This window comes from Macrobrachium rosenbergii, chromosome 15, assembly GCF_040412425.1.
Source record: "Macrobrachium rosenbergii isolate ZJJX-2024 chromosome 15, ASM4041242v1, whole genome shotgun sequence".
In the NCBI taxonomy this organism is placed as follows: Eukaryota; Metazoa; Arthropoda; class Malacostraca; order Decapoda; family Palaemonidae; genus Macrobrachium; species Macrobrachium rosenbergii.
In genome coordinates, this window is record NC_089755.1 from 17,198,000 (window position 1) to 17,213,744 (window position 15,745).

General features: G+C 40.6%; 1 protein-coding gene across 1 annotated transcript; it reads right to left on the bottom strand.

Moving 5' to 3' along the window:
• Positions 1-6,652: 6,652 nt before the first annotated feature.
• Positions 6,653-14,265, bottom strand: LOC136846383 (E3 ubiquitin-protein ligase TRIM13-like). Its single transcript, XM_067117182.1, has 5 exons — positions 14,003-14,265; positions 11,125-11,793; positions 10,633-10,782; positions 8,650-8,828; positions 6,653-7,320 (listed from the first exon to the last, which is right to left on the bottom strand). Exons 1-4 carry the CDS (start codon positions 14,030-14,032, stop codon positions 8,736-8,738), a joined length of 942 nt encoding a protein of 313 aa, XP_066973283.1. The 5' UTR covers positions 14,033-14,265; the 3' UTR covers positions 6,653-7,320; positions 8,650-8,735.
• Between the last annotated feature and the right edge of the window lie 1,480 nt (positions 14,266-15,745).

The window sequence follows — 15,745 nt, forward strand, 5'->3', positions numbered from 1 at the left end:
GGCTTGGATGTCGATGCTTGGAAACAAACCCGTGTCACCATAATCACAAGGAGGTCACGTTGCCGACCTGATCATGAGAAGGATAAAAGTCTATCACCCCTCGTACATACATATACCTGTCGTTTTCAGATATATTTATTAGAGCTGGAATAGACCCATCCTCACCATCATAGCCAAGTGGACAATCGTTTTTATTGCTTTTTAGGCTGAAATATATATTGAAGAATCTACTGGTCACTTTTACCAGATACATATGTAATTGTAATAGTTTGGGCCCTCTTAACTTCTCGAAAAGTTAAGAGGGCATTAAACTGCTAATACAATTATATATATATATATATATATATATATATATATATATATATATATATATATATATATATATATATATATATATATATATATATATATGAAATACATCTAATTTAGAATTACCATGTTATAAGGTGTGATGAAAGAAAGATCGCTTCAAGATGGAAGTAGGTCGAGCGCTCAGTCGCAAAATCATTGCATTCAGCAAATAGTTTGGTTACTTCAGCTGTTTGGCTTGATGAACACACAATATTGGCTCTGGTATGTGAAACAGCCGAGCGAGCTGGTATGCAGTACGTAAGTTCGTGCGTTAGAAAATATGGATTGTGTCTAATTCTGCCCAAAAGTAAGTCTGATTGATTATTAGCGAAACAAGAGCGATATCGTCCAGATGTAACTTTGAGTGTTCAATCTCTTAGAAACTGGCAGATAAGGTAAAGTTCAGACTTTTCATTTTTCTGTGTGAACTGTGAACTTGTGAATTTTACCATGTTTCAAGACACTTGTGAATTTGTGTGAGAGTTGAAGATAACCATTTAGGTCACTTTAATATTCTATTTTATTGTGTTTTGTTTCACATTATTAACCATCCATTTTAAACTTTTCATTATTATGTTTTGCACTTGTATATTTGTGGGAGATTACGATTTGCTTAATTCTTCGACAGATGTCTGTGGAATTGCTGTGGTTACAGAGAAGTACACTGCAATCTTTGCAATGTGGTTATTTCTCATGTGGTTGACTTTAAGACTAGATGTATAATGTCTAAGATGGAGTGTGTGGGAGTTTTTGAGTTTAAAGGCTTTTAGCCATAGTAAGATTTTTTTGTCAGAGTAAGATTAAATCTTGAAGTAGACTGTTTTGACTTGATAATTCATTTTAATCTTTTCTTTGTTCATTCATTACTTGTTGGGTTTGTTGATAATAAATCTATTTTTGTAGGAAAGATTGCGTTTCCTTAGAATATCCATTTCTTTTTGAGGATGATGTTCGAGAGAGAAATCTGTGTGCTGTGAGAGAGAGAGAGAGATTTGCTGAGAGGGAAATATGCGGCGGAGTCGAGAGGGGGATCTGTAGGGAGAGTGATAGGAGAGGGGAGCGAGTGAGAGAGAGGGTACCACGTCTCTAAGATAGGCTGCAAGGCCCGTTCATAACATTTCTAAAAAGGAATGTTTGAGTCTGTTAGGAGGGGTATAACATATATATATACACATACATATACATATACATATACATATATATATATATATATATATATATATATATATATATATATATATATATATATATATATATATATATATATATATATATATATATATATATGTCTCACACACAAATATGTATAAAAATAAATTATTAATATTATTCTTCTTAATTAATCTGTGGATGCATTTGGATGTCAATTATATCAGCTATTGCTGCATGAAGCTGACCATTGATTCAGTGCAAACCAAGACCTGGATGAACCAGATCTTCTTCTCGATCCAAACTGACTCAGCGCCGACCTGCCCTCAGTCACCTATTCTGAAATAAGTTCAATCTTGCCTTCAACAAATTCCTCGTTTATTCTTTTTCCTAATACTAGTGAGTATTCTTATTTGCTAGTTTTGATGCTATGTTTTCATGAAGATGATATGAAATATCAACCGCCACGGTAGTTGGCGTTTAGTAAAGCCCAGCAACCCGGAGTATGCAAAAACCCCGACTTTGGCCCTCTATAACTCTGGAAATATTCAACTGACTGGGAAGAAACTCTGGCTGTAGAGGCTTCCCACTAAGGTCCCTAATCGTGCCAAAGTTCAACAAAATCGTTAAGCCGTTCCGGAGATCCAGACATCGATTTTTGGCGTTAGGGGATGTGGTAGAGGGTGGGTGGGTGAGAGGATGGGGGTCCTAACATACCTGTGAAGCAATAACGGTAAAGATACGGCCATGAAACGTAGTTTCCTGAAAGCTCGTATTCTGGAGGGTGCCTTTCGGGTTTGTTTTTTTGAAATAGTGAATTTCAAAGGTAGAGTAGGCCATTCAGAGTAGCTCCCAAAATTCAGATTTCCTGGCGCTGAGGTAATGGACTGCTCACAGCATCAGAAGAGACGCCGTTTTCTTCAAGTCAGGAGAAGCTGACTGACTTTCCCTCAGTTATGTCTCTACCTTTCTATTTGTCTATCTATCTGTCTATCTATCTACCTATCTATCTATATAATACTAAAACTACACCTCTCCCTCCCTTCCTCCTGCCCCTCCCCCTGGCCACCCATCTTCCCTCCCCTCCCCTTCCCCCTCCTCTTCAAGCTCTTCGTTGGGCGAGTCGGTAGAGCTGTGGACTGGCACTCGCCAGGCCCGAGTTCGAGTCCCCGGCCGGCTCATGAAGAATTAGAGGAATTTATTTCTGGTGATAGAAATTCATTTCTCGCTATAATGTGGTTCGGATTCCACAATAAGTAACCAATTGGTTCTTAGCCACGTAAAATAAGTCTAATCCTTCGGGCCAGCCCTCTCTAGGAGAGCTGTTAATCAGCTCAGTCGTCTGGTAAAACTACAGGTAAGGTACACTTTTTTTTTTTTTACCCCTTCCCTCCCCGTCCCTGTAAACGGGCAAGTGCTGCCATAGACGTTTGGTGACTATTACTAGTAGGGTTGATTCACTTGTGGATATGGGTATGGTACAGATATAGGTATGGGTATCGATTTGGGTATGGGAATGGCATGGTATCGATATGAGTATGGTAGGGATATGGGTATGGGCATTGGGATGGGTATGGTACAGGTATGGGTAGTGTATGGTACAGATATGGGTATGGGTGTGGGTATGGAATGGATTCAGTTATGGGTATAGGCATGGGTATGGTACAGATATGGGCATTGGTATGGGTATGGTATGGGCATGAGTATGGGTATGGTACAGATATGGGTATGGATGGATATGGGTATGGGTAAAAGTATGGTACAGATATGGGTATTGGTATGGTTTGGATGTGGGTATGGGTATGGGTATACTATGGATATGGGTATGGAATGGATATGGGTATGGTATGGATATGGGTATGATATGGATATGGGTATAGGTGTGTGGGTTTAGTTATAGGTATGGACCTTTTGTTAATAATGTAATAAACAAAAAAAGTGACCCAGCTGGCCACGGATGGTCCAATATAATACTGAAACTGAAATGTTTGTTTGTCTGTTTGCACACCAGTAGGTAAAAGGGGCTGGCGCTGCCCATAGACTTTTACTGACTCTTATTAGTAGGGTTGATTTACCTGTGGGTATGGATATGTGTGTGAGTATGGAATGGATATGGGTATGGTATGGTGTGGATATGGGTATGGTATGGATATTTGTATGGGCGTGGGTATCGTTATGGGTATGGGTATGGTACAGGCATGGTAATGGTACGGGTATAGGTATGGGTATGGTACAGATATGGATATGTATATGGTATGGTTATGGGTCAGATATGGGTATAGTATGGACATGGGTATGGGTAAAGGTATGAGTTCACCGTATTATTCTTGACGACAAAGAAGGAAAAAGAAAAATAAAATTTACCCACAAAGAAGAGTTGTGTTCATATGATTGCTCACTCCTGAGTGGACACATTTGGTGTATGTCTTCAAATGTATTGCTTTAGGAAGTGCCACTGTGTATCTCTTCAGGTATGGTTAGTGTTGTGTGTATTATAAAAACTCGCTTGCTATACTGATTGAGAAAAGACTCCTACTTCTACTTTTTGCTTTCATCATAATTCATCAGTCTGGGGGAGAGAAAACTCATACCAGACACGTCCCCTGGGTGGCGGATGGGAGAGGCCCTATGAAATATTCTCGTAGGGCTGCTCTGAATGTATCAAATAAGTGGCCGTGGACCAAACGACTGAGTCACTGACAGTATATTCAGTGATAGGTTAGGACAGGCCTAGCGAGCCGCTAACTGAAGTTTTATCGCTCGAGAAACTAAAGGTCAGTTGTCACACGTAAAAATAGGCGACGAAACTGGAATCGTCTTAGGAAAAATGGCAGGGACAAATTGAATGTTACTTGCAGATGCGGTACCTTAAATGTTGGCACTTATAATAATAAGGAAGATGAAACACTAGATATGATGAAAGAGAGAAAACTCGCTTTGTTAGGAATGGCTGAAACCAGACATAGAGGTAAAAGCGCTGGTCAAGACTTGGGGGACGGATACGTACTGATCTACTGTGGAGTAGATGCTAGAATTAGAAAACATGGTGTAGTTGTGATTGTAGGCCCCAGTCTTGTCCCCTGTATACAAAAAGACTTCTGAGTTGCACAGTTAGGATAAAGAATAAAAACTATAATGTACATCAGATCTATGCCCCACAACAAGGCCACACACAAGAAGAGAAACATAACTTCATGGATCTTTTGGATTTACAACTGGAGGAACAAACAGAGGGCATTAACTTAATGCTAGGGATTTTAATGCCAGAGTTGGTTGTGACAGAAAAGGCATAGAAAAATGAAATAGGTCCATTCGGAGAAGAAACAAGAAACAACGAAGGTGAAAACCTAATTGATTTCTGCACGAGAAATAATTTAAAGATCATGAATGGCTTCTTCAGACGCCAGGATTCGCACAGATATACAAGATATCGAAGAACAACATGGGTACAGAAAGGATAGAAGCACATCAGATCTCATATTCATCCTGAGACTTGTGATAGAAAAGTCATGGGAATACTATAGGTCACTGTATACAGCTTTTATTGACCTAGAAAAAGCATTTGACTCAGTACCTAGAAACAAACTGTGGAGATGTTTAGGAGAGGTGTGTGGACTGGATGGTAGGTTGGGGGCTGCAATAAAGAGCACATACGAACCATGCGTAAACGATGTAAGGACCGGATACGAAAAAGGATTAGATTTATTTTTACGTGGCTAAGAACCAGCTGGTTACCTAGCAACGGGACCTACAGCTTATTGTGGATTCCGAACCACATTATGACGAGAAATGAATTTCTATCTCCAGAAATAAATTCCTCTAATTCTTCATTGGCCGGTCGGAGAGTCGAACGCTGGGCCAACAGCGTGCTAGCCGAGAGCTCTACCCACCCACGCCAATGAAGAATATCATGAAAAGTTAACGTAAGTCTTTTTTTAGCGCAGTAACGTAACTGTTAAACTTTATCTTTTGTTTACCTTTTGCCGTTAAATGAAGGCTTGGGCTGTTCTTTTTTCCCCACCGCCGGGTGTTTCGCTTGTTACTGGTAACACACCCATGTGGGATAATTTTCTCTTTCATTTTCATATTTTTGAGTTGTTGGGTGATTCAGCCTCCGGAGGAGTTTCGCCCCAGTTGTCTGAGCGAGAGGTCTGCCTCTGTTTTTGAGTCTTGCCGTTGTCTGCCCCTTTCGTCTGCTTTGCGGCAGGTCCATATAGTGCCACAGCTTGATTCAGCTTTGCTGCTTCCTGTTTCCTGTGGGGATTCAATGATTCGTCGTCTGCGTCTGCCCTTTTGAGACCTGTACCATGTGAAGGTACAGCCAACGCTTATGGGGCAAGCTTTGATCACGGCGTTCACCTCTGTTGCAGCTTTCTCCAAACCTCTTCGCTGTTGTGGAGCGTTACAGCGTCCGTAGGGAGACTTACCTCCAGTAAGCGTAAATATTGATAGTGGTATTTTGTGAGACTGTTGACGCTGTCGTGCTACGGACACGAGAATTGTAGGTGGCGGAATCAACTTCATTGTGATCTGTGATGATCGTAGGGAGACTTACCTCTGGTAAGTGCATATACTTTTAAAGGTTTTTCCACTGACGCTGTCTGGTGTTACAGACGTTTTGAGCTGCTGATGGTAATCGGCAGAATCATCTTCAAGTGTATTCAGTGGTGTTAATTTTGTATAAAGTGATTCACATAAAGACTGATGTTATTACTGTAAGTTAGGTTAAGGTATTTTGATTGTTATAACTAGAATTAAGGGTGTTTTTCTATCTTTTGCCTTCTACTGTCGTATGTTTGTGTTTTTTTATCCATCGTGAGTTTGTTGTTTTTCTTTCTCCTTTGTGACCTTCCCTCCTCCTGTCGGTATGCATGTTAGCGTAGGCGATTGGGGGAAATGCTTGCGTTTTTGTTTTTGTTTTTGTACTTGAATGCGGTTACTAGCCCCAACCATCATTTACGGCTTTTTTTATTTCAATAATAAATATTGTTATTTTAGTAAAGTTCGAGTTTTTCTTATTCCTGACTTTGTGGGTTTAACAACCCTTTTTGAAGCCATAATTGTTTTTTTGAAAATCTGCCTACAAGAAGAGTTTGTTTAAGGAAAGAATAAATCCTTTCCATAAGAAATCAGGGTATTCATACAACCTGGATCTGGTATATACAGTATATTAATTTTATTTTTACACGAGATGTGTGTAAAAGGGGAATTATTATGAATTAAAATCAAACTCCAAACCTCAATCGGAAGAAAAACTCACAAGGAAAATAAAAGGCCACAGCTGGCCACCTTGACCTGTGTAATGTCTGGATACTTCGAGATGGCATCTAGGACATCCAGTCCTCCTTCCTCCACCACCCGAAGCGATGTCCATCTTTCCAAAGGGGTCATCTCTGGTGACGATCAAAAATTCGGGCGTCTTCATATGAATCGCCTCCCCTCACATCTCCCGCCTTCCATGGCGTCACTTCGTTGGTCTCTTTCCTCTGCCTCTCCCTCCCTCCCTCTCCCTCTCCCTCTTCCAATCCTCCTTCGATGTCAACACTGCACGAGTTGATGTGCCTCCTCCTCCATGGGACGTGTAGTGTCCCATTTCAATAAATTCACCTTCCATACCCTTACACCTTACACCTAAGACCTGAGAGTTGGCATAAGAGGCCCCATCCCCCTGCACATATACAGGAAGTTGAGACCCTTTATGCCGTTCTCTGTGACCCTGATGATGACCCTCCCCAGGTGGGTGGATTTATATGCCAGTTCCAGGAACGCCCTTGCTGGGGAAGAAGGCGAGGAGGACACCCCTTGCATCAAGGACTCAAGCTGTCGAGGAAAGGAGGAGGAGGAGGATATTTAGAACAATAATAAAAATAATAAGATTAAAAATGATTATCTTTATTTTTTATATTATTATTGGTTGCATCAATAGCTACTTTCATAGACAAGAAGATGAAGAAGAGCAAAGGAAGGAGAAGAAAAAGAGGTTAATTAAAACGCTAAATGACAAAGAAATCAAGTAAAAAATCTACTGTGAATGAAACCCCTGTGCAGGAAACTTCCACAATATTATTAGCTATTTATTCTCCTCCTCCTACACCTAAGGCTCATCAGTAGTGCAACTAAATGCTTACAGACACTGCACCAATCAACTCTATCTGTCTTGCGCTCCCATTCTTCCACATTCTTCTTCTTCTTCTTTTTCTTCTTCTTCTTCTTCTTCTTCTTCTTCTTCTTCTTCTTCTTCTCCACAAAATCTGTCATCCTCCTCCATTCTCTCCACATGACTGAACTATCTCAAAACACAATGATCCATCCATACTACACAGACAATTCACCTCTACAGCTTCCACCTTTTCTTTGATTCATATTCAGCATTAACATTTCACTTCCATAAAGGAGAGTTGGCTCAACAGTACTTGGACACTATCCAACTTTGGCTTCCATAGATAGCATGAGCTTCCTCCCTATCTTTTGCACACATCATGCTGCCTTCCTTCCTTGCTTCCATCCTTCCTTGCTTCCTTTCTTGCTTCACCTATTCTGTGACTCACCTGTCCCCTCATCCTGCCAACATCCAATATGTCTGTTCCAGAATACCTAAACAGACCGTCCATTCTCCCAACATCTATCTACACTAAACTTTTTCTTCTTGCAAACACTTACAGATTCTCTCACCAGTTCCTGTAGTTTCTCTTCACTATCCCTCATCAGTACTCTATCATCTGTAAACATGAGTTATTCCACACAGCCTATGCAGGAATGATTTTCTTACCTACAATTTTGCACCTACATCTGCTGCAGTCCTTTCCATGTTTGCACACAGTACCCTTTCACCTTTGTCTCTTTTACTCAGTGTCAAACATTCTGCTTTCTTTCTCTCCTTAAACCAATCAGCTGTTGTTATTCCTCTCTTACCCTCTGAACCACATCCATGCACATTCAAAACCCCAAGTTGCAGCACCTTCTCTTTTCTCCATAAAACTTGACTTGGGTCAGTGAGTGCTGGATTCACATTCCATATCAAGAACTGTTCATGATGTCTATTTCAAATTACGAAATTCCTAGCATAATAGTGAACTTGTACAGTGATTCCTAAAGGGTTATGTGAGACAGAAAGGAATCCTACTCATATGCTCATAGGAATAAGCTTACCTCTATGACAAAGCATCTCGGTGGGAGAACTCCTTCCTCAAGATGACTCACAGACACTTGGTTGTTGGACTCATTCTTGAGTGGAGCTACCTCTGTATCCCTTGGAAGGTCATCACAGCAATGATCTCTCTTTGGGCATTCCCTCTCAAGTGACCATGAGGACTTCGATGGTCTGCCACCTGAGGAAAGGTTTCTTTGATTGGAAATCTCATGCCAGTTCAGGTCAGAAGTTATTTTGCTTAATAGAAAAGATATTTCACTTTGATTTTAAGTTAATTAACTGAAAGAGATGAAATTTTGTTAATTTTTATTTTTGCAATAAAATTGCATGTTTTTGAAAAATAAGAGTCATGCTCTCAAATACAAGCACATTTACTGTATTGTAAACCTATTCTATGTGTTAGCATGACCTCCAGACACCTCACAGAAGAAGATAAGCCTCCCTTTCTCGCCATCTGATCGTGCATCAGGGCCACTGAGCTCCCCCGGTGTGAAAACTGTTCTGTGTTTATGCAACAAATAATAGGGATGAAGGGAAGCTATTTGTGTCCTAACTATGAATCTTGGGGCACAGAAGTCAATGCTCTGCCAGTTCTCTGAATGGGTCATAAAACTTGATAGGGTTCGAAGCTCACTTACTCAAAGGGCTGAAACACAAGCTAGCAAAAGCACATTCTCACATGTTAGGTCCTTGAGGGTAGACTGTTCCAGGGGCCCTTGTGCCTCACCGGAAAGGCGTCTTAAAACTACAAAAGGGATGTGAAGGTGGAGCAGAAGTATGACAGGAGACTTGGCCAGAAGTAGGTTTCATTTCATCAGCAGAAGTGAAAATTGGTAATGTGACAGGAGGAAGAATAATTCCGGTTGACCTGTAACCAAAGCAGCTGAATGTGAGGGCACAAGGACAGTCGTCTTCTGCAGCTGAAGATGAATTGTAGAGCAGGTTCTCTATGCATGCAGTCTGAAGAAGGGTCACCAGCAAAGAGTCTCGAGAACCATCAACCCTAGTTTGAGGGTCAATTTCTTGCAGAGCCATACCATAGTTAGCAGGTGTGGTACATCCACAAGGAGAAACTTGATCAGAAACAGAGAAACTGTACCCTTGATCCTAGAGCCTATCAGATGAATGTCTAGAGGGTGAATATCTGTCACTTTTTCTCTGTGAGGCACATGATGGACTATGGGCAGGAGAATCTAGAGTCCCTACCATCAGAGGAGGAGGGTTGGTGTCTACCACAAGTGCCTTTGGCTCCAGAGGAGCAAGACCTCTGGAAGGCACAAACAGAATGAGACTGGCCAGAGGGCATCACTATGCCAGACACAGAAGACTCCAAAGTGCTACTTCAAGTGTCAGAAGGTGCTTTTGTGGAGATCAATACTATGGCAGGGGACAAGTGCTGTTGGTTGCGCAGGAGTGGTACCATATGGGTGTTAGTGCCAGAGGGATTGGTGGCATCTGAAGAGAGGGTGTCCAGTGCAAGGCGTGGAATGCATGGATCTCCTCACTTGTCCTGATTTCTGCCAAATCATAAATCATACTTGAATAAGAGGAAGACAATGGTTGATGAATCACTCCCAACACCATAGAATTGAATAGTAAGCAGAATAACTTTATGGATTGGAATAGTGAATTTTAAAGGTGGAAATGAGCAAAGAATGCACAAGATTTCTGAGGGAGATTGCAGAAGTGTTGGGAACATCACACACACATACACACAGAATGGACAGTTTCCCCACCAGGGGCACCCAGAGATCCAGACGCATCCTCAGACAAGTGGAGAGGAGAACTCTTCTTCTTATGTGGAGTGTCTGGAAATTGCACTGCCTCTTAGGATAGGCTTTTGTAAAGTAATGAGTTGTTTGAAACAAATCAGACTTATCATCTCATTCAGTTACATTTATCTTAAGTTCATTGAATAGATGTTTCTCAGGACAATTTTTAACCTTTTATTTTCTGCATAAGAAAAGACTTCATGAACTTACTGCAATGTTCACAACAGAGTCTCTTTCCTTTTCTTGTCCTTCTTCCTCTTCTTCTTGATCTGTTTCCTCTTGTTGTTGTTCTTCTTCCTCAGTCATTCTTTCTATATCTTCCATGGCATTTTTCAAATTTATTTTCATCTTGAGAGTGTCCTGTAAGACAAATCCAATTACGACAAAGAGATTACAGAGATTATTCTGATCAATAGACCTACTAAAATGGCTGAAATTATTATACAAAAATATCAATAAGGCTGGAAGGATCCCTTGAATTGGAAAGCTATTTAAATAAAAAAGAAGTGTTACTATAAATTCACTGATATGGGCAGATTTCACTGATAGTATGGAAATATTCTGAAGACATCTTAAGCCAAAGGATGAGTGATTCAGTTAAGTAAAGAGGCATTGATTCCCTTCATGAGCAGCGTTAGAACCAGGCGAGAGAGAGAGAGAGAGAGAGAGAGAGAGAGAGAGAGAGAGAGAGAGCAAACTCACCTGCTTCATGTTGTCTTTATTCTCTTGAAGAAGCTGCTTAATTTCATTGGCTGTCTCATCAATATCATGAAGACCCTTTTCGGCCTCGCCCATGGGAATTGCAGCAGAAGCAAAGTCAGTTGCTGCTTCCAATTTGTCTTCAGAGTCTTTCATTCGTCGTACCATTCCTTTAACAATATCCAACTTATCCATCAGCAATTTGTTATCTCGGCCAATATTGCCCCCAGTCTCTTTACTGGAAAGCTTTATCTCTTCCAGCGTTTGAATAAATTCTTCAAGACCTTTTCTCACCTTATTGTTGCTTTCAATGCGGTCATTAACCTCAACTTCTGTTTCCTCGAAAATAGCAATGCCTATTTCGATAACATTTTCCCTGAAATCCTGAATAACCTTATGGAAGGGTTTCTTTGGTCTTGTGGATTTAGTCTTTGATACTGCGGGCACGGATGAAAGTTGCTTTTCAGAACCAAGGAGTTCTCTGATAATCGTGAAATCTTCAGCTGAATTGGCTTTGAATTCCTTCTTGCAAGAAGGACATTGCTTCTTTTGGGTTGAGATGAGCCCATCAATGCAAGGGCCACAGAACAAGTGGGAACAAGGGAGGATCCTCGGGCAGTGGTCTTCACTGAACACATTACAGCAAATCTTACACTTCAGGGGACTGGATGTCTGAAAAGAAAAAATTAGTGACCCCTGCAGATACAAGTTTGATTTTCCATTAGATTATCTTTAGTGCTAAAAAATAAAACCCCTACAGCTCTCACTGATATCAAGCACTCAAAGGTCTGACCCATAGGAACTGAAACTGCTTACCCAAACAGACTGTTATGAAAAGTGCAACATCAGATGTAAGTCATTGTTGAAAACAATGACAACAGAATATAGTCGGAATATTTTGGAATCCCAGTTATTCACCAAAGAGCATTTTTGGTTTTTGAATGACTTCATTCATTTGATCTTTAGACTGATCACATTTCTCATTGCTAAATCTGCCTCTGGGAAATTAGGCATTTTGTTTGTATACTTTTTCATTTCTGGTGTATTTTGAGGAATTTAACTTCCAAAAGTTAAATTCCTCGAAAGTCTGATTAATCCATTACATTACAGCACCTTTACATAGAACTATACACGCGACCACAGTGGGAAACCATTGTGAAATGCAGGGACACACAGTGACCTAACCTAACCTAACCTAACCTAATCTAATCTAAAGTGCCAGGTCCCAGCAGGAGTGGGTTAGGGGTTTTACATTTACCGAAACGCCACCCAACCTTACCCTACAGAAATGGTTTGCGTTTGGGTCCTTCATCACTGATGGAAACGACTGGGTCGGAAGTGAAGGTCAAATTCGTCAAAATCGCATCAAAACTACAAAATAAAACTCATATTATGTTTTTGAATTGATGAATTAACTGACAGCATGACAAGAAATAATGAATTTCCCAATTTCTGACATACTGATGTAACTAAAACCAGCTCTCACACCATAACAAAACAGTGACTGAATACTTTGCTAAACTTGAATGAAACTTCCACAAACATTGTGACGCTAGTGTTGTGATGTGACAGATGCAGGAATGAATGGAATTGTGTAACAAACTTTGAGAAGAAGGATCTAGGAGACATGATTTCACTATGGGACATGCATAGTTGTGCCAAGACTTTGCAACTGATACAGGATGGTATTTTAGGCTTTGGGAATTGGAGGTGATTTTGGTATCAAAGAGAAAGGTCTTGGGTTTGTCTGCAATACTTGTGTTCAGTCTGCAATACTTGTGTTCAGTCATAACTGTATTACTATTTATTCTTCATCTCAGTGATTAAATAAATGTATTGTCCTTATCTGTCTCTTTTTAGATAATAGCCCTTAAACATCGATGCTTCCTTCGTGTTTCCTCCCTTCCTTTGTGTTCTTGTCTGGTTAAACAAATCATTTATAACTAACTAACTCTTCACTGGTAGGATTAGAATCAAGGGCAAGTCTTCTGCTGAGTGACTAAGTACTTCTCTGTCTTCTAGATCTTTTTAGATAATAGCCCTTAAACATCGATACTTCCTTCAATGTTTCCTCCCTTCCTTTGTGTTCTTGTCTGGTTAAACAAATCATTTTATAACTAACTAACTCTTCACTGGTAGGATTAGAATCAAGGGCAAGTCTTCTGCTGAGTGACTAAGTACTTCTCTGTCTTCTAGATCTCTTCCTGCTCTACTCTCTCTTTCCTACAGATACTTTTTCAGTTAGTGTTCCCTTAAAGTGGAGGAGAAATACCTCCTTCCACAGGGCACTGAAACACCCACCAGTCCACCACATCACACATCCTAAACTTATTCCTCCATGTTCCCTAATGTTCTTCTCATGTTTCTTTACACAAGAGGTGTCCCCCTTCTCTCTCTCCCTGTAGCTTAGTGCCAGCAGATTTTTGTGGTAAGAACCACACCACAATGCTGCAGCAATCTTCTTGGACCTTTCCCTTCTCCAGGCATACCTTATACATCATGGTCAGCTACCAAATCACTCTTTCATCACTCTGACACACCATCTCATTTGTAATCCCATCAACTGCTGGTGCCTTTCCATTCTTCAGCCTCTTGATTTCCCTCCTTACATCCTCAACAGCCACTTCCACAGGCATTCTCCAAATGACCTCAATCCCTCAAAGTCTTATTTCATTGATCTGTGCCCCTGTTCTGTCTCCCTCAATCAGCAGAGCTTCAAAATGATCACTCCTCCAGCTCAGGATTCATTCGCTTCCGACAGAATTTGTCCCTTTGCCTATTATATGATGACTCCATTTGCTCTTTCACCTTTCTCTCTGCACTGACTTCCTTGCCCACCTTCTCCCACACTTTTATTATATTTATTTTTTTTCTTTCTCACATTCTTCTTGGACACCTGATGCACCCTCATGTATTTTTGTACATGATCTTCCCTTCTCTCTTGCTTCTTTCTTCTTCCTCTTCTTCTTCTTCTTCTTCTTCTTCTTCTTCTTCTTCTTCTTCTTCTTCTTCTTCTTCTTCCCTAAGCTTTCCATGTCCTTATTCCATCACTGAGTGGTTTTATTCCCTTTTCATGTTTCCTTCAAACCACATTTACTTCCTGCTGACCGTATGACCCCTCCCGAAACTTTCCACAATCGTCATGACACTTACACTTGTTGGGCTCATGTTCTTATCAGCCACATGAGACCTTGTCCCTTATCTCCTTATCACTGGGGACTCCTCATCATATGATGTGCAACTCGACCAGGTCACGTGACTCCTCTGATAAAGACCTTTGCTACTGCCTCTTCTGTGTGTTTGTGTGTGTGTGTGAGGTCAGTGGATACACACCCTCTCTCTCTCTCTCTCTCTCTCTCTCTCTCTCTCTCTCTCTCTCTCTCTCTCTCTCTCTCTCTCTCAGACTGAACTGGAGCTCATCTGGTGAACCTTGACATTGACCTTTTGTTAGGAACAATCGTTTGCCGATTGTTCCCTTAGTGGGTTGTTGCTTCCTTTGTTTTTGTTTGTTTTAATTGCTGGTCTTTGTGTTTGTTTTTCTTGCTGGCGAGTTGACGTCTGTTGGATGGTGTCAGACTTCGCCAGTCAGGTTCGTACAGCAACAAGTCAGGTTCGTAGTAGCAACGAATAGGGTCCAAGGTAGCAGCGAGCCAGTTGGAATATCAGCAGCAGGTATCCGTACCTGAGAGTCAGGTCCAGGCAGCAGACCAGCGGAGAGTACTTGAGGACGAGATGGTTGCCGTGTCGGCTCTGTCATGGTCGTCGGTACTGGAGGATGACGTCAGCACTGTACTTGAGGACGAGATGGTTGTCGTTTCGACTCTGTCGGAGTTGTCCTGCAGTGTTCCTGTAAAGCAGCCTGGGGCTGTTTCGACGGCTCTATTGAGTTCGTCGGGTGATGTTGTTTTTCATGATTTTATCTTTATGTTAACCCTGCTGTGTTGATTTTGTTTATGATCCCGTTTTGGTCATGCTTGATGTATTTAATTTTGCTGCTATATTGTTATGAATAACTGTATTTTGGTAACTGACTCATTTGATTATTTTTATGGTTTTGATCATTTATTTTATTGATTTGATCATTTATTGTTCTGACTTTTATTTTGTTCTATGTTCTGAATTTGTGTAATGTAATTATTGTGCTGGTCATTTGTGTTTGTGCTAATGTTTATTATGTTTTGACTCGTCATTTATAATGTTTTACTGACCAGTTAATTGTTGCTGCTCCTGTTAAGTGATTAATTCACTTGTAATAATGCCCATTCAATTGTTTATTCTAAATTGAACCAATTGACTCATCTGTAAATATGTACTGTATATAACTTTGTAAATAAGTTAATTTTAAGGTGACTTTTTTGGGTTTTGTTCTGCTCCTCCCTCCTTTGTTTGTCACCTCTCGTCAGTCATTTCAGCCCAATTGCTTGTTTATTTTAAAGAACCTGTTGATCTCGAGAGGCGAGATCGTAATACCTTTCTTTCTCAAACTGTCAAGAAGAGGACAATAAGAGAAAGCAAACTTTCTATCATCCACTAGACTCTCAGGGACACAACAAGCACCTTCTCCCTTAGCTTTCATTTTTAGAAAGCTTGAGGAGGAATGTTGTGATAAGCGATAACGTCAGGT